Raw genomic sequence first — 20,265 nt, forward strand, 5'->3', positions numbered from 1 at the left:
CACTCACACTTCAGTTAATAGGTCTGTCAGTGTGTTACCTCACCATGATACCTGAATTTTGTTGTTATTCAGTTGTTTCTCAGTCGTATCTGATGCTTCGTGACCCCATTTGGGGTTTTCTTGGCAAAGATGATGGAGTGGTTTTTCATTTCCTTCTCCAGCTCATTTGACAAGATGAGGAAACTGAGGCAAACAGGGTTAAGTGACTTGCCCAAGGTCATACAGCTAGGTCGTGTCTGAGGCTGGATTTGAACTCAGAAAGATGAGTCTTCCTGACTCCAGGTCCAGCACTCTACCCCCTACACTACCTAGTTGTCCCATGCAACTTTTAGTTTTGGCTCCTACTAAAGAATTTTCAGGCTTTGGAAGGACATTAGAGAACATGTCTTACTGGGGAACCAAGAAGATGGTCCTTGTGCCCTTAAAATCAAACCAAGGCACCCTAACGCCTCATCTAGTATTCTCTCCACCATATCACAACTCCCACATTCGCTCTAAAGTTTCGATTCTTCCCATTCATACTATCTTCCAATAAGTGTTTGGCGAACTCTCCTCTCCCTGCTGAATCCCCATCTAGACAACACTCTGCCAGCAACCCCTGAGGCTCACAGCTTTCATTCACAATTTTCTAAGAATACGAGTCAGACTATCCCAACTTGACATTGTCCCCACACAGCAGGGGTCCTTAACCTTTTTATGCTGTGGACTCCTTTGAGACCTCTAGGTGGTACAGGGGATACAGTGCTGGGCTTGGAGTCAGAAAGACTCGAGTAAAAAACTAACCCCAGACACTTACGAGCTGTGTGACCCTGGGCACATCGCTTCACCTCAGTTTCTGCCTCAGTTTCCTTAATTGTCAAATGGAAATAATAATAACACCTACCTTCTAGGGTTGTTGCGAGGATCAAATAATAAGATATTTGTAAAGCACACAGCACAGTGCGTGGCACATAGTGGATGCTAATAAATGCTCGTTTTCTTCTTTCCTTCCTTCCCTTTGGCAGTCTAGTGAAGCATATGGACCACCTTCTCAGTAAAATGTTTTTAAATGCATAAATTAAAATATGTAGGATTACAAAGGAAATCAATTATATTTAAACCTCATTATCAAAATATTTAAAAAGCGAAACAAGTACATGGACTCCAGGTTAAGAGCCTTTGACATAGAGCTTTGCTGAATACTGTTGGTAAATGTAGCCACCAAAACAACCTGCTTCCCTTACAGAGGAGAGGGCTGAAACAGATTATAAATCATCTAAACAGTCTAATCTTCATCAGAAAATTCTGAAGTGCAACCTTTTCATGAGGAAATAATAATGAAATTACCCACGTATGATTTGCTCATGATGTCTCACTTGGGTGACAACACTGAAGTCATTCCCACTTGTGACTCAATATTTTGATGAACCCCACTGAGTAATTAATTGTGTACACAGCAGGTACTTGTTATATTTGATGAATGAATGAACAAATACAAAATTCTCGCACGCGTGAAGGCATGCAATTTAGATTTTGATGAAAAGCAGCTGTTCTGTTTCTAAAGAGGACATTTCGACAGGACAGTTTGACTTAGTTATCAGAAACAACTTCTTGGCCTTCAGATTAGTGATACCAAAATACATATTCTAAGGGGGCAGTGGGTCATTCATAACTGTCTTTATGGGGCCACCTGAATGGAGTCTTGCCAGGAGTCAAGCGGACAAACTTCAAATTTTCTTCTAATGTTTGGATGATTTTGAACTAGAAACAATTTGAACCCTAATGAGAAATAGATGACATAATATATGTTTGTTTGCATATTTTCTCCCCCATTAGATTGTAAGCTCTTTGACGCCAAAGACTACCTTTTGCTTCTTTTTGTATCCTTAGTGCTTAGCACAGTGCCTGGCACACAGTAGGTGCTTAATAAATGTTTATTGATTGACTGATAGAGCATTCTAGGTGAGCATGAGAGGATGCTTTCCCTTTTTATTCACCACCCTCAGGAACAAAACAACCTTTTGTGGTTACAGAAGGACCAACTGGGCTGTTTCCATTATAAATTTCTACTATAACAACAACCTGGCCAATGGAGCCCCCAACATATTCTAAAGACTGGATTCTATTTGGTGGCCCCCATGAGACTCTCATGTGATAACTAGGAACATGCAGATAACTTAATCAAAATCAGACCCAGTTCCTAGTTGAATTTTCTGTGACATGGGACAAAATCATAACTGTCTGGTCCATCCTAGTAGATACTTGAGTTTCAGAGGTTTTTGTTTGGTTGTTCAAAAAATAAAAACAACTAAAGTAAATTTTGCCTCTTCCTGCCAAGAAACAATTAAACTGTCAAGTAGATGACTGGTCTCCAAGAGAAAGTTAAGTGCAAACAGATGTTGATGAAAAATAAAAACCAGACTTTACCTTTGGTGAATCTCAAATAAAACTTTCTATAAGCTACGCCCACAAGCTGCTCTTGCCAGCCTTCCACTGTTCCCACCTGCTTGGATGGCAACTACATTCCCTCCTGCACCCACTCCCCTGACTCCCCATTCGCAAAAAAAGACCAACCTTCAATAAAATCAGAAGCTGCATAAGGGCGGTGATTTGGGTTGCTCTCTTCCTCAGGGTGATTCAGAGTCTCAAGGGCCAGCTCAATAGCTTCGACCAACTCATCCCTCTTATCCTTCCTCACAGGCTTTTCCTCTGGGTGGCGGGTGAGGCCCATCTCCAGTTGATACACCTTTTGCAAGGTGAAGCTGTCAAAAGGAACGGCCGCATATTCCGTTGCCAGTTTCACCCCGGCGTGTACCTCAGCCTTGTCCACCTGGGAGTGTAGGAACTCCAGAAGGTTGGCCTGGGTTTTCTCAGGATGCACCCCTGAGTCACTGGAGCGGTACTGTGCATTCTTCAGCTGCTCACTCCTTTCCTGAAGCTCGTCCTTCAGCTGGGCGATTTGTTTCTTCAGGCTGCTGATGTAGCTGCGGTGCTGTTCTTCCTGCTCCTGAAGAATAGCCTGGTAACCTGCTTTCCCTGTGGGGCTATTCGCCCTGGGCAATGCCATTTGTTCCTCATCGCCTTTTGGGGTGCAGGCTAACATATAGAGGACTGAGACAGCACAACACAGAAACAGAAGCAAAAGGACCACCCGAGAAATCCAGGCAAGCAGTCCCCGGCGCAACATCGTCATTCAAGAACCTGCCATGCGTTCAACACAAGCAACCCCCGCCTTGGGGTATCCCAGTATGTCAGGGTCCCCACAGGAGGATTCCCCTGGGCTAGATCACAGGGAACACGTGCCTGGAGATGCATGAGCTACTTTCATCCATCTCCCATAAATCATTCAATTTCTTTCCTTCAGGCACAGCAAGACAGACCCTCTCCACTTTCGCTCTGGCTGGTCTGTGAGGCTGAGGCAATTAGCTGAGCAACACCTCCTGGTCCTTACATTATCTCTCATCATAGCCTTCCCAGTGTAGTGCAGACGATAAAGGAAGACCTGGAAAAAGAGACAAATGAGAAAGACCAAAGTTACTTAGCAGAACTGTACATTCTTGCAATACTGCATCCTTCAAAAGGGCCTTCCAAGACTGCCAAAACCTGGAGAGGCTACAGGAAAGGCCAAAATCCCAATCAGATTTGTTAGCTTCACACTAACATGACCCCAATTAGTCTAGATACATATAATCATAGAACATACCTCAAGATTATTTAAGTCCAACCCATACCTGGATAGAAATTCTCTCCGCAATATCCCTAACACATGATTGTCCAGTCTTTGTTTAAACACCTCCAAGTAACAGGAAATTTACTATCCCATAACACAATCTATATAGTGTTTTCTCTCATGCTAGGCAGCAGCTAAAAGTGAGCTATGAATCATTCCCAAATATCCTGATGAGGTAAGGAAGGGAGGGTGGAGACAGAATAAGGAACGGTGCATTCAAGTCCAAGTATTAGAATGGTAAGAAGGTGGAGTATGAAGTATGGACATTGATATATTTAAATTTCTTTATTTTGAGAGGGTGGGAGGAATGATCTGGCCAACCTAACTCTGCTTTCTGACAATGGAAAACAAAATTTCTTGCAGAGCATGGTAATCAAGTGGTGTTGATTGGCAGGAGGGGGTGAGAAAATTCTGAGAGGAGGAAAATGGAAAGAAAAAAAAACCCAACCATCCTGTCACAGGCTAAGAAAAACCCAAGCAGAGCTCAGCTCCGGGCTTCCTGCAGGAGCTCTGTGTTCCAGCTGCTCATTACAGATACACTGGCATATCACAGAGCCTCTCACTAAAACAGATATTTTCTTAAATGTATGCTCTGCACCTCAACTCCAAATTTATTTTAAATCCAACTCATTCTACAAACTAATCTCCTCTTCATCCTGTCATCTTTTTACTCCCTCTCATTCTTTCTGCTCCCCACTATTACTAACACCCATCTCTTACTCTTTTACATTCTCCTCATGTGTGGGTCACCTCTTCTTCTTCCTCATTCTTTTTTTCTCTCACCTTCCCAAAGAGGAAAAATGTTTATTATAAAAAGAAAATACCCCAAAGAAAGGATATTATTTCTTTTTTTGCCTGGTGGTGGAGGAAGAAAGGGGATACTTTACCCCTATCTCACGTACATACACATACATACACACATACATACACATATATACACACTCATGTATAAAAACATGTTACAGTTCTTCACAGATAAATTGGGCATGGAACTAGTTCAGCAGCATGGAATCCCCTGCAATAAGGTGGCAAATCAGAGAAATTTTCAAACAAAATTGTGAAATTAAGCACATTTTAGTATGTGTACAAAAGAGATATGTTAAACATCCTTTTAAACTTCATATTTCATAAAGGAAAATAATATTAGCATCATTCCATTCCACAGCCCCTCTTTACTATCTGACATACCAAGATTCTACAGAAAACATTTTGGGGCACTGGTTTAATGAGTATATCATATATGTTGATATTTTATGGATATGTGCCATATGTAGTTGAATATGTTGACAAACTTTCTTTACACTAGTTTTAACCTCCTCTGCTTCTCTCTGATTTTTGAGAGGGTGTGACTCATAATTATCCATCATCTTTCATTATAAGATTCTATGGAAAAGTTTATATTTTAATACAACTTTTGGCAGCCATCTCTTTCCATTCAGAAAATAAGTCAAACATTTTCTGACTCAGGCACTTTTGGAGCTTTTTTGGTTTCCTCGTGAAAATTAATTTATAATGGATAAAATTCTTATTATGGTCAATGTCAGTTCTGTTGTCCATTTCTTATTTTTTATTTTCAGTAACTTGTTCAAATAATTAAAAGTTCAATCATTTTAATTGAACTCTATTTTTTCTCTCATTATCCTTTCATTTCATCTTTCACAAATTCTGATTTTAGTTCAGATGAGCAGATTGACTGTACACAGACTGACTCAGGGATCCTCACAACAATAACAATCTTTTCTTATCTGCTAAAATACAATCTATTTCATTCTTTAGGTTACTGTTTGCTGCTCTCCATATCTCGCACCTACCAATTTTTAAAAAGGAAATATTCATGACAGAAGCATGAGGTTTCTACATAGTCTACAACTCTTTGACCTCTCATTCATTTCTTTTTCTTGATTCATATGTCCCTATATATTTCTCCCTATCTTTACCTTATCCCACCAAGTATCAGAGTATATGTTGATTTAATTTGGAGAAACTTAACAAGTTCTTAGAATTTCTCTACAACTTTGTCCTCAGAAATCAAAGCTGGTGAGTAAGATGTTTTTATTTTCATGGTGGTAAATAAATACTTCTCACTAGAACTGCAATAAATGATGACCAAATGTCCCCATAAAATGCTGTTTCTTCTAACTTCTGATGTAGAAAATGATAAAATTCATCCCAACTCATTTCTTTGTATCTCCAAGGAGTACCTGTAAGCTCCATTTTCCTGCAACTTCCTGAATTGTTCTGGTTTTCTTTATGGTAAGAATGTCATGACTGATAAGAATTAGCTTCCCTACCCATATACCCACCACTGGGCTCTGGAAAACATTCTCACAGTTAGAAGACCAACAACCAAACTACAGTTTGTTGACAGTCTGAAAATAATAGCAAAATCATCCTAAGGGTTTTCAGAGATGAAAACTGGAGGAAGATAGCAAACAGGAGGAAAATGAAAAAGATTTGCAAAAGTCATTTTAATGAATTTTTCTCTATAAAGAAGAGGAACTACTACATTTAGATGTAACCTTGCTCAACAACCACTAATGAGAAACATCAGGTGTGGCATAAAGTGGAAAAATGTAAACTTAACAAAGGCATTTGCTGCTATTATGGAAAAGATACAGCAGAGTTCAAGTCTAGGAAGGATTCTCTGTGAATGAGTAAGTCCTCTTGACATTCCTGTTTATGGACAGCATCATATTGATTAAATCAAAGCCCAGGACAAGGCAGAACCTCCAAGAAAAGAGAACATGTTGTTTAATTAATTCCTGAACATGAATATAACTATTATATTCCTGATAAGTGGTCATCTAAATTTCACTTAAAAACTGCCAAAGACATTTAACCACATCTCTCCCATCATGGATTTATGATGTTGATTCTTTTAGCCCAATGTAAGACTCATCTATTGTCTCCATTAAACTTTATCTTAATAAATTCTAGATTGTCAAAATTGTTTTGGATTAGGGCTATTATTCAATATGTAATATTGAACTATTACAATATGTAATATTGAACTATATAATATTGACTGAGTCAATATGTAGTATTGACTGTTACTGTTGGCATGGATTCATGCCATCCATAACTTTGACCAGCACACCACCTATGTCTTTAAGTCTTTCATGAAGATGGCAGACAGCTCAGCACTAAGGAAAAATCCTGAGGGCCCTATACCAGAAACCTGCATCTGACTTGACATCACCCATTAAGGACTATTCATTGGCTCCATTCATTCAGTTTGTTTCAAATCTACCTAACTATATTATCATTTAGCTCATATTTCTCCAACATGTCCACAAGGATTGCATGAACGACTCGGCAAACACTTGAATGAAATCTAGTTTATATCAGTTTACAGAATATTGACAATAATCTTGATAGAAAAGGAAATGAGGCTGGTCTGGCATGACATGTTCATAATGATGTTTGTGATTACCACTGTCACTCATATATACCAAGAATCTCCAAGTAAGTCCTTCTTGGCTCTCTAGAAAGCTTCATTATCTGACAGCCTCCAGTGCATTTTTCTGTACCTTCAACACACCACATGCTCTGGTTCCCCATGGCAGATCCACTTACTATTACTTAAGAGATGTGCCTCCTACACAGACAGCTCAGTATTTCAAGTAGTTTGTTTCCTTTTTTTTTTTAAATGTGACACTTAAAATTCTCTCCAAACTTTTCCTTGGCTTAAGGACTCTATCAACTATAATTTAGAACAATACACAGTTATTAGGAGACTAAGCTGAAAGTGCATGTTTAACCCTGGGAGCTTTTTCTGCTGTAGGGAAATCTTGGGCTTCATCTAATTACTATAATTCTGTGATTAAAAACAGCTCAGATTTGGTACCCAGGCACCTCACTGTTTTTAATGAAGTCTCTCAGATGAACTCATTATATCAACGTATTAAATTACCAGTGAAGAAATGTTATTGGGTTATGTTGCCACTTTGATTTAAATAAGTTATAGCTAAAGATAATAGAAAATCATAAAAGAAAACAAAACTAAAAAAGAAGAACCTTAAAGATGATTTATTCCCAAATTGTTGAAACTCCAGACCCATAAAATTAGGATTCCTTCTGTAATGCCATGAGGCTCATGGTAACTGATGACCTTATGGCAGAGGAGGCCGCACTTGTGCCTGCAAGAAAGCCCTAGGAGTTGGCTTGCTGGTACCCTGGGTCTTTTAATAAGACCACCTCTCTGTTATTTCCTGCATTCTCTGTCACTCAGCTCAGGTTCAAGAGAGAGCAGAGCCATTTTCTCTTCTTCCTTGCCCTCTTCCCTGGTGATGGTACATGACCTTTCTGTAGGTTTCATTAAAGTTTTATGCTTCTGGATATTATGGGGAACACGGATAAAATAAATTAAAAGAGAAATTTAGTTAGTCAATCAGTCAACATTTATTAAGCATTTACTATATACTGGACATTGTTCTACGTACAGAGGATACAAAAAGAAGAAAGGAAAAACAGTTCTTACCCTCATGTAATTCATATTCTAACGGGGAAGAGCTCATGTAAATGACTAGGTAAATAGGTAATAGGTAAATTGCAGTTACAAGATATATACAGAGTAGATGAAAGAAGGAGGAGGTTGATCTGAGGCTTGAATAAGGCCACAGAAGCCAAGAGGCAGAGCTGAGGGAGCATTCCAGGAACTGCATACAGACAGTGAAAAAGCATGGAGGTGGGAGATGGGGTGTCACATTAGAGGAAAAGAAAGTAGGAGTAGAGTATAGAATTGGAAAGGGAGAAAGAAGCCATATCATGAAGAGCTTTAAATGACAAACAGAAGGGTTTATATTTAATCCTGGCAGTAACAGGGAGCCACCATAACTCATTGGGCAGGATAGGATGATAAGGAGGGTGTGGCATAGTTGGAATTATGCTTTAGAAAAATTTCTTGGTGACAGTGTGGGAGATGGAAGAGAATGGAGACATCTGAGGCATAGAGACCAACCGGAAGGCTACTGCAATAGGCCAAGTAAGAGGTGATGAGGGCCTGAATCAGGGTTTGTGGCTACGTGAGGGGAGAAAAGAGGACATATAAGGCAGATGTTGTGAAGACAGACATGGCAAGATGTGGCTTTGGACTGGATATATGGGGTGATTGAAATGAGAAATCAAAGATTACACCAAGACTGTGGGCTTGGGTTACTGGAAGGATGGTGATGACCTCAAAAGGAAAAGAGAAATGTAGAAGAGGGGAAGGATTAGGAAGTAAGATAATAAGTTCTGTTTTAGATATGTTGAGTTTGAGATGCCTACAGCACATCCAGTTTGAGATAGGCAAGAAGCAGATGGTGATAAGGGACTACAGCTTAGGTGAGAGACTAGGTCTAAACATAGATACATAAAGATCTCTCTCTCCCTCTCTCCACACACACATATAATATGTAGGTACACATATGCATACATACACAGATATAGACACGTATATGTGTCTATATGTGTCCATACATATGTATCTTGGAATACACACACACACACATACATACACACACACATACATATATATATATGTATGTATGTATGTATATTGTGTGTATATCTCAGAATCATCTGCATAAGGATGATAAATAACTCCATGGGAGCTGAGATCATCTACATGAGGCAGTAAAGAGTACCAAGAGGACACAGGTCAAAGCTCAGGGGGGACACTCAGGGTTAGTGAGCATGACATGGAGGAGAGCAGCTTTCAGTGGTCTTGAGGGGGCTCTGTTCCTCCATGCCACACAGAGCACTGGCTCTTCCTCACATCAGTCACATCTCGCATCTCGCCTGAGCTCCTTTTGAGGGGTCTTATTCTTAGACATCGCACGAGCTCTGGCTTACAAAGTTGGGGAGTTGATCTGTTAAAGCTGTCTGGCATTTCGACTTTCTGGAATATGTTTTTCCAACCCTTAGCTAAAGGTTTGGAAATAGCAGATATAAAACAAATAGATACCCCTTGCCTACAAGCTCCCTAATTTTCTTGGTTTGCAAGTCCAGGCTTCCTTTGTCCTTATATTGGCCTCTGACCTGAGGAAGTCCTCTTTCCCATCCTGACACAGATGGTAAGCACAAAGAAAGACAATTATTTCTCTGGCTCCATAAAATATTAATCTTTCAAATTTCAAAACATACACTCCCTCATACTCCATCTAAAGATCTTGATGCTCTGGCCCCTAAATGATCTTACCACCTACCTCCCCTAACTACTGGTTTGTTGTTGTTAAGTTGTTTCAGTCATGTCTTTCTCTTCATGACCCTATTTGGGGTTTTCTTGGCAAAGATACTGGAATGATTTGCCATTTCCTTCTCCAGCTCATTTTACAGATAAGGAAACTGAGACAAACAGGGTTAAGTGACTTGCCCAGGGTCACACAGTAAGTGTCTGAGGCCAGATTTGAACTCAGTCAGGAAGGCTTGGCCCTCTTTCTACTTTACCACCTAGCTATTCCATACGACAGGTTGGGCTATCTCAAACAAATTTCCTTGGTGTAGATTATAGTGACTGCCTCTCTAGTGGGTACTTACATCTCTCTTCCTCTATCAAGGTCTTCAGACTGACAAAGAGACCAGGATACTCTATGATCCTTCCCTTTCCAATTCTAGATTCCTCCAGGCTGCCCTCCCTACTCAGTTTCCCCCCAAAATGCTCATCTCCCCTAGTTCTGACCCTAGGGGCTTTCCCCCAGCTCTGCTCTTACAACCACAGATCTTCACAAGTAAAGCATACTTTTTAATAGTCTATATTCATCATCCCTCCAAATCCAGTTAAACTATCAAAAGGCTTTAGAAAACTGACTCATGTTAGATTCAGGATAATTTTCATTCAATTGTTTATGATGGGCAAAGAGAACAAAACAAACCTTTAAGTAAGAAGGAATTTTTAAAAGCATTATCTAGAAACTATGAAAAAGGAGCTAGTCACACATTTTTCCTATCTTAGCAGAGGGAGAGGTACTCATGACAATAAATACAGACAGCAAACAGCCCCCTGCAGCTTTTCCTTTTTAAATTGTTCTTTTTAATAACTCCAGAGCTCCTTTATCCAATTCACTATCTCTGGCCTGGCCTTGAGGTTACTTTCACCTTTTGTAATCATATGCTGGTTTTCAGGTTCTTCAACACTGAAGGGAGAAAGGGAGGGGTGGGATGGGGACAATCATTTATTAAGTGTCTGCTATGCATCAGGCACTGTGCTAAGTACCTTACAAATATTATCTCATTTGAGAAAGAAGGATTTCTCCAGGTCTATGGCCACTAAGTACAGGACAAAGTAGACTCAAATCTGAATCAAATCAAGAGACTGAATTAGAAAGAAGAGAAGAGAGCAGAATCTGTTCTAAGCCCTGGGCTACCCAACATTTTTAGCTTAGGGTTAAGGAAATCCATTCCAAATGGGTGAAATACCCAACAGTCTAACTAAACCAGCCCCATAACACAGTGAGCTGAAACCACCCTAGTAGCTGACATGTGGTATTTTCATCAGCCCTGCCATATATCTGTCAGAGTCCTCAATGTAGCCTAATTACACCATAGGTACACGGCAGTCCCAGAGGTATAACCCGCTACTTCTTCCTGCAAGGGTGCTACTTGAATTAATGAGTTAATGTTTATAAAACGCTTTCCTATTTTCAGAAGGGAAGCGCTGTATAATTACCTAGCAATATTACATGTTAGAGATGGCAGTAAAAATATAGCCTTCCATGATCACAGTGGCACTGTGTTACAATTAAAATACTGAGAAAAAGCATATGAAGCCCAGAATATCTCCATCAATTCCTGGTTGGGCTGGATAGGAGAATAACTTGGACCCTGTAAATAACCAAGAAGCCTCTCAACCCTGGGGGAAAGGGAGGAGACTTTGTGATTCAGAGGTCCTATCCTTTGGAATTGAAGTAATAGTACTTTCTAGTCGTTCTATCTTTCATGGCGTCCCCTCCCTACTATCGCCCAAGAGGGTAGAAAAGCAGGAGCGACTCCTTAACTTGTTTCAATCATTTTGGCTTTCCTAGGTCTCTCCAGACCTAAATTTTTTAGATCCTCATACACTATTAAAACCCCATTACATTATTAACTGCTTTCTTCCCTCTTCTCTTTGACCCACAAGTGAAGCTTAAAGCATATGAAGGCGGGAGCTCAGAATTGTGAAAAGAATGTGGAATTTAGAATCAGAAAGGCTTCCGCTTCAATCCCATCTCTCACTTATCTGGGTGACCTCAGAGGAGTCCCCAGAGCTGTCTCAGCCTCACATTTCTCATCTATAAAATGGATGCTATAGTTTCTGTAGCAACTGCTTCTGTGGTGAGGAACAGATGACATAACTGGGTCCTGATGCTGCACGTTGGGATCCATTCTTGCCGTCATTAAGGCATTGCACCTCTCTATGCCACAGAAGGCAGCATCTAAGGCCGGTAGCTTCACAACCATTGTGGCAGTGCAAGCGCTCCAGAATAACAAGAGAAGAGGGAGCTTCAAGCCTTCTCCCCAAGGCAAGCCACAACACACTGCAATGCCACATAGACTGCATGCCCCTCTTCCAAAACAGTTACGGCTATTACATTATTACATTATATATTTATATAGGGTATATACTCATATGTTATACTATTACATGAAGTAATACTAATTAATAATATTATTTCAAGAAACAAGCATTTCTGCGATATTTACTAAGTGCCAGGTGCCGCACTAAAGTGCTTTACAAAAGTGATCTTGTTTGATCCTCAGCATTCTGTGAAGCAGGTGCTGTAATTATCCCCATTCTACCACTGAGGAAACAAAGGAAAAACAGAGAATAAGCGACTTGCCCAAGGTCAGATTTAAGTATAACCATTACAACCATAGCTAGCATTTATACGGCATGCTAAGGTTTGCAAAACACTTTACAAATATTATCTCATTTTACCCCCAAAATAACCCTGGGAGGTGGGTGTTATTATTATTATTCCTATTTCACAGATGAAGAAACTGAGGCACAGAGAAGCTAAATGCATTGCCCTGGGTCACATGACTAGGGTCTTGCATCTTCCTGACCCCAGTTCCAACTTTGCTGTATCCACCGCACCACGTAACAGCCTAAAATGACTAATTCGATGATTGATTGAATTAGATCGTTTGAATTTAAAGCAATTCCCGGAAGTCCGTGTGAAAAGTCTGATGGAACTGAAGGTGACATTCTAGCACTGAAACCACGCTACTCCCAGAAACCACAGACCAAGAGGATGCACCCCAGGGATGCGGGTATAACTCTTGCTTCAACAGCCTCTAACTGTATAAACGATACGTGTTTTCTCTGCACTGACCAAATCACTGAGCACCCAAAAAACCACGAAATTTCTGAACTGAACAGCATCAAGGAGGGCTAACAAAAAGGCCCCACAGTCAGAGGGATGTAGGCTGTATAGGAATTTTACATAGGAAACCAGTACTTTGTCTTTCTCTTTTTTCCACCCCTGTTTTCCAGCTCCCTTTTCTGCACTGTCTTTCTCCATTAGACTATGAGTTCCATGGGGGTAAGCACTGTCTTTTCTGGCTTGTATTTATATCCCCAGCACTTACTACAGTGCCTGGCACATAATAAGCAGGTAATAAATGCTTTATCTTTATCTATCGATCAATTGATCGATACATCTATCTGTCTGTCCATAGAAGCAGGCTGGCCAGCCCACAAAGACACTGAGAGGCAGCTTGGCCTAATAAGGGGTGTAAACTTGAAAAGGAAACCCTATAGAAGCAGTAGAGTGCATACAGCAAATACTGTTTGAGCTGAAAGAACAAAAGAAATTACTGACTATAATTCCCTACCACCATGGGTTTTGGGTGACTTACATCTTTGGTGCTATAAGAGGAAGTGGATGTGGTGATACACAGAAGATGAGGAGAGATTATTTTAGGGCTACTATTAACAATTTAAATTTGTTTTATTGATGCCTCTTGTCTTTACAGAACAATCGTTTTTCACTAACCCCTCTTTGTGAAAAGAAAACAATTAAGGAAATATCTGATACAATAACCATATCTGATAATGTACATAATATTCTACCCTAGTAATCCCTCACCTGTAAGTAGACCCTGATGAAACGGGAGGGATATGTTTCATTATTTGCATTATCTATACTCCGGGGTCTGCATTGCTTTTTTAAATAACTCTGTCATTGAGAATCTTGCTCTTCATATTTCTTTATTTTTCTCTAGGTCAGTTTGAAATTTTTCCCACATCTCTCCAAATTCCACATACACATCATTTTTTATTACCTGCGAATATTCCATTATAGTCCCATACTCTAGTTGTATCACCCTTTCCCAATTAACGGGCATCCACTTTGTTTCTGGTTCAAAGAATGGATATTTTGGTATATATTAGAATTTTGTTTCTATTCTTGACTTCTTTAAATTATTCATCTAGTAGGTGGATCAATGGCTCCAAGAATCTCAACAATTTAGTCACTTTCCTTGCATTATTGCAAACTAGAATTCAAAATGGTTAGACTACTTCACAACATATCAGCAATGCTTGTCTTTCCACAGCCCTACCAACACTTAGTATTCCAATCTTTGCCAATTTGCATGGTATGAGATAAAACCTTACAGGTGTTTTAGCTTATTATTAGCAATTTGCAATTCTTATTTTGGAAACCAATTACATTCTTTGATTGTTTACCGATTAGGGAATAGCTCTTGGTGGCTATTTGTGACAATGCCCTTTATATTCTGAATATCAAAATCTTTTTCAGGGATACATGATGCAAATATTTTCCCACTGAATCCTTTATAATTTTGTCTTCATTTATTTTATTCATGCAAAAGCTTTTAAAAATTATGTAGTCAGATTGATCAAGTTTATCACATTGTATAGTCTCCTTTATCCCTTGATTGGTTAATAATGTTCCCCTAGACATTGTTGTAAATGACAGCACGTTTTATTATCTACTGGGTTTTTTTTTTAAATGGTGTGATCTTTTTATAATCAGGCCACATTTTCATTTTGAGTTTATTTTGGTATATGGTATAAGATGTTGGTCAGAATCTAATTTTCTGCCAAACTTCTTTCCAGTTTTCCTAGCAGTTCTTGGAGCAGTACTTTGTTACTTTAAATCTGCTTGAGTATGTAAATTTTAACCTATATGTAAAGTCTGCCTGGGTCACAAAAAAAAAAAAAAAAAAAAAAAAAGATGGAAAACGTGATTCTGTGGGATAGATGCTAATGCAAAAAAAAAAAGATATTTGTGATGAGATTAATCACACCTTTGGACAACAATCCAGGAAAGCAATGAAATGGGAAAAGGCTGGAGACCAAGTAGATCCCCTCTCTGTATGCATGGAATGAATGAAAAGGGCCTGGGACTTTGAAGCTGCTATATAATCTGCTTGCCATACATAGTTACTCAAGCTGATAGTTCAGGGCTTAGAGCACCATCTGGTGGCTTACTCAGATATAGCATGCAGCCACTATCCACCCACATATGCTCAGGTCCAGATAAAGCAATTTTACGTACGGAGAGAACTATTTAATATAGGTTCCCATTGTCTTCTATACACAAAATAGACCACACCAAGCCAGAGCAGACAACACCAGATAGTCATTCGGAATTTGTTTTATGGTCTTGAGAAGTAAATTGTGCCCTCTGAACTCACAGAGGTAGGGAACTGGAAAACAGTAGTACCTTCCTATCCAAGAACCTCATCTTGGTATAATCTAACTTGCTTCATAGAGACTGTCCTTTTTATTCACTAAAGAAGCTCCTTAAGTCCTGTCAGGGCATCTAGGTGGCATATTGAATAGAGTGCCAGCCCTGGAGTCAGAAAGGTAAGTCTTCCTGAGTTTAAATACAGCCTCAGACACTTACTAGCTGTGTGACCCTGGGCAAGTCACTTAACCCTGTTTGTCTCAGTTCCTCATCTGTAAAATGAGCTGGAGAAGGAAATGGCAAGCCACTCCAGTATCTCTGCCAAGAAAACCCCAAATAGGGTCATGAAGAGTCAGACACGACTGAAGTGACTGAACGACAAGAAATCTCCCATATAGGAAGCTTTCCCCAGACTAGACTAGATACCTTCCCACAAACATGAGACAGGCATGAGCATTACCATGATGGGCCAGATCCACATGGTCCATCAGGTTTAGCATTCTGTTTTTAATCACTGTTTGACTTTATGGTGAGCTATAGGGTATGCCAAACCAGGAGAGAAGAGATGAAGTAGAAATTGGACAGGATTTGAAAATTTGAAGAAAAACATAAAAGTCGTCAGCATCTGCTGGTACAAGATACACATTGGATGTATATTGTTAAAAAGAAGAAAGTTGCAGTTAATTTGAAGATGGGCTCACAACTACTCCTTAGGCAAAGAAAAGAGTTGATGGAATGGTTTTGTCATATACCAGGAAATGTCCAAGAGGTATGATTTCATGGGGCATCTAGTCATCACTTATTGTAGTACTATTGATAAATATTTGCAAAAAGATCACCACAAAAACAGTAGCTTATGCAACAACCTCAGTTGCTGAGGACAAAGTGGTAGAGAAACCCAGTGAAAAACTTAAGAAGGCTCTCCAAATTAAATCAGTCTACACTGATTGTAGATTGAATCTGACATTCAGTGATTTAAATGCATGGCATAGGTTTGGAGGGGGGGGGAGGCAAGGCTGAGACAAAAATATATGAAAAAGCACAATTCAGGAAAATAAATGAAAGAGGCCAAATACTTAGAGATTATACAAAAGCTTCATGCCTCATATCATAAATACTTTCTTCAAAAAAAAAAACTGGTATGGACTGGATATGGAAAGCCCCAAGTAATCCCCCCAAAAACAAAATATATTATATTTTAACAGATAGGACAAGACTTGCTATTGATGTAGGAGTTATCCCTTAGCTCTCTTATCAGATCATGAAAGTATCAGAATTAAATTTAGAATTAGCTTTAAAGAAAGAATGAAAAAATGTTACAAAATTGAATCAACATAACCCTCAATTATTTAAATAATCAATTAGCAACCAAAAATGGGAAATGGACAACAGAAACTACATCAATACTGGCTATAACTTTATCCAGAAGTAAATTAATTGTCTCAACAAAAAAACAAGAGCCCAGAAAATGCCACAGTCAGCAAAATATGACTTACCTGCCAAAGGGAAGGATATGGCTTCTAAAAACAACACAAGATTCAAATAAAAACCTCATGACCTTACAAAGAAATGTAATGTACAGCTCATGAGCAGTATCCTCTTACAACAGAGAGAAACCATGAAAGGTAAAACAAATTTTGAGGTTTGGTTTTGTTTTCAAAATAAGGCAATATATAAAACTAAGCAAAGTCATCTTAAGGGCATTCAAGGATAAAAATGTAAGGGAAATGATCAGTGGAAGAAAAAATGGAAAAGATGAGCAAAAATTATTAGAAAAAACTGTTTTCTCCATCAAAAACAGTGGAATCATCACACTTGGGAGGTAGCACTAAAAAGCACAAAAACCAGAAACACAGCCAGATTGGATGAAGATAAAATAAGTGAAAACCATGCTGCAGGTGACATCATTGCAAGGACAATGAGTGATGGAAATACAAGGTACCAAAGGGGGTAGAAGATGGCAGAGGGACCTTAATATTACTCCCCCCAAAGATAACCTAATGATCTAGAAGATCACTCTTCCATTTTTACAAAATCCTTATGTAAGTTCATTGATGAGGAAATTAGTAGGGAATGAACAAGCAGTCTTCATAAGCAATACTAAATAATAGATGATTTTATCATTTCAGAATAAACTGAAAGATATAAAGAATAAAGGATGCAATTATGTTTATTGTTTTTTGGTTTCCCTTCCCCCCGCAATTTTTTTTTGGTGAAACTGGGTCTCCCTAGTTCACTGTAACAGCAATGCTGTTTGTAGCTGCTGCAGAGGTGTAAAGCCAATAACACCAGCACACAGGAGGGCTGCTAGCACAGGTTCTTTGACCTGCTTTTCTAAGGAAAACAACTTTAAGGGGTTTACAATCTCACTTTAATTAAACATATACATATATATCTTTCACTTAGTTCAGGGGAAAAAGACAGGATGCTGAACTTCAGAGAAAACACAAACAGAAATTACAAGCAGAAATTATACAATCAGAGCAAATAACACAAATCAGCAGACAGGGCTTCTAACTGTCTGTCCATAGCAATACATACACAGTTACCAGAGAGAGAAAAGCACCAACATCTGGGTTTTCAAAGCCAGGGAACTCCTTAACGGCTACCCAGAGTCTCATCTAGCCAAATCACATGAACACTCTTCCAATGAGTGAGCCCCAAGCAAAATGCTAACCTCAGAGTATATATACACTTCTTCAGGGTCAGAGGGCGTCACAACTATGTGACTCAAACTCATGTGACTTAGGTTTTTCTGTGACTTGAGCAGGTCATCAAAGACTCTTGATTCAATCAAAGGCAAGACTCAATCAAAGGCATTTGATTGCCTTAGTGGTGAGAAGAACTACAACTCCAAAAGAAAAAACAGCAAAAAAGTCCCACTTTGCTTGCCATTATACTCACCCAGGTTAGAAGTACAGCAACTATTCACAGGCTCAGCCCCACCACTGTTTGGCACTGGAATTTCGACCTGTTCTGTCTCCAACCTGGTCCAGTCCACCCCTCCTTAGGCAGCCTCAATGGTTCCTTGCTCCTGAAGGCTTACCATACTGTAGCTGGACTTACTTCAGACATTCAATTGGCTTAGCCCTCTGCAGCTCAGCACTCCTGAGCTCAAGTGATCCACCAGCTTCAGTCTTCCTAGTTGTAGGGAATTTAGGTATGTGCCACCATGCTTAATTCAAGAAAGCATTTTTATCTGGTAGAACAAAATGCTGCCTTGAAGATTCTTTGAAAAAATTATTCCAGATTCCTTGGAAGATATAAGAACAGACCCCTTTTATCACAAACATCAAGTAAGGCATAATAAAAGGAGATACATGCTCACCAAAGGTGTTAGCTACTACGATGGAAGAGAGCCAATGGAGATTACAGGTTGAAGTGGGACTCCCAGTAGATACTGAGATACTACAGAAGCTCATTAGTGGAAGATAGCTCGCTGACTATATCATGCACCAGAACACTGTAGAGCCTCCTACAAGAGGCACATCACCACTCAAAAAAGCATGACCTATTTATCCAAACAAGGAAAGCCAAGTGGATGAAAAATGTCTATTACTCACATTCCATAGGCATTTGAATGGATACCTTATTGAGCTTGTCCATCTGTGTGTGTGTGTGTGTGTGCGCGTGTGTATGTACACATACACATATACATATGGATCATGAGTTGAGTGAAGACTTGTACAGGAGGAGAAAAGTAGTCTGGATTTCTGTTGGGAAATCCTCCTTTAAGGATCCCAAGTTTCCTGTGAAAGAAGGCAAAGGCCCACTTAAAAATATATATATCAACATTACATCAATGCTGTTCTATGACAATTAGACATGAAATACCACTATTTCTAAAGAATAAAAAATGAATATCACACAGAAGGTGATGGAGAGGCATATAGTGAGTATAAACAGGCTGCAACATAAAACCAAGGGAGAACTCAAGAGAACAGGAGAAAAGACGTCATCAAGTAATTATACAACAAGAGAAGATGGACTCATCACATGGCAAAAAGGCTTCCCTGGGACCCTTGCAATGTCAAGAGAAAGTAGGGAAATCCTGTAGCATGTTCAGTGGATCCCCTTGTGATGAACTTATGAGAGGACATGAACTAGGGTTGCCAAGGATGGGCGAGAATGCCATCTGTAATAGAGGGAACTCCCAAACTGATGAGGTTACAGGTCTATCTGAACATATATGTTCCTCATCAAGTCATTTAAGAATTCAAGCCTCTAGAGGACAGGAGCCATAGCCAGCAGAAGAAATTCAGTCCCATGACCACTTAGTAAGCACATCACCAATTCCAAACCACCCACAGTGTTGATGCTGTGCTGACGCTGACTAACCTGACCTCCCGAATAGGAGGACTTCAACAGCAGAAGCAGGAGTGGGTGAGCATTTCAATCTGCCTCATCACAGTGAGCAGCAGGTGAGACCACAGGAGCTACCAACCAGGAGACGTGGCCTGCCAGGAGATTTCCATCTAGGGCCACAGGAAGAGCAGAAGCAGGAAGGGCAGGGGCAGCACTGCCCACATGCCTCCATAGGCAGAGAGGGGCCAGAGAGAGCAGTGACACGGCTGCAACCACTGCCTCCGAAAACACGGCCGTGACAGACTCTATGGCCAATGAAGGCAACGCTTCTCTAGGGGTAGCAATAAATTCAACACAGCATCCCCACCTTCTGGGGATACGGCCAAAAGAGCCGATGGGAGGATGGAAAACGAGAATAAGCAATGTCTAGTTAGGTCAGGAAGTGGTGACCCTCGTACCTCACACGGCTGCATAAGTGTGTTTCATTTCAGGTCCCGCACAATGAGTTCTTTGACTTCAGTGTCACAGGCTAACCTTCCCTCAAAGGATTAGTTGTGCTAACAGCCATAAACTGGTTATATCTCAGTGGCTTAAATAAACACACCTTTGGGGGCAGGAGGGTGGGGACAAAGT

At 39.9% G+C, this 20,265-nt stretch overlaps 1 protein-coding gene across 1 annotated transcript in view; it reads right to left on the reverse strand.

The window, feature by feature from the left end:
• Nucleotides 1-3,362, reverse strand: part of CSGALNACT1 (chondroitin sulfate N-acetylgalactosaminyltransferase 1) — a 98,749-nt gene extending 95,387 nt beyond the window's left edge. The window contains exon 1 of the mRNA XM_036750980.1: nucleotides 2,554-3,362. Coding sequence (XP_036606875.1) covers nucleotides 2,554-3,172 — 619 coding nt within the window. The 5' untranslated portion in view covers nucleotides 3,173-3,362. The remainder of the gene's footprint in view (nucleotides 1-2,553) is intronic.
• Nucleotides 3,363-20,265: the final 16,903 nt, after the last annotated feature.

Source organism: Trichosurus vulpecula, chromosome 3 (genome assembly GCF_011100635.1).
Source record: "Trichosurus vulpecula isolate mTriVul1 chromosome 3, mTriVul1.pri, whole genome shotgun sequence".
Lineage (NCBI taxonomy): Eukaryota > Metazoa > Chordata > Mammalia > Diprotodontia > Phalangeridae > Trichosurus > Trichosurus vulpecula.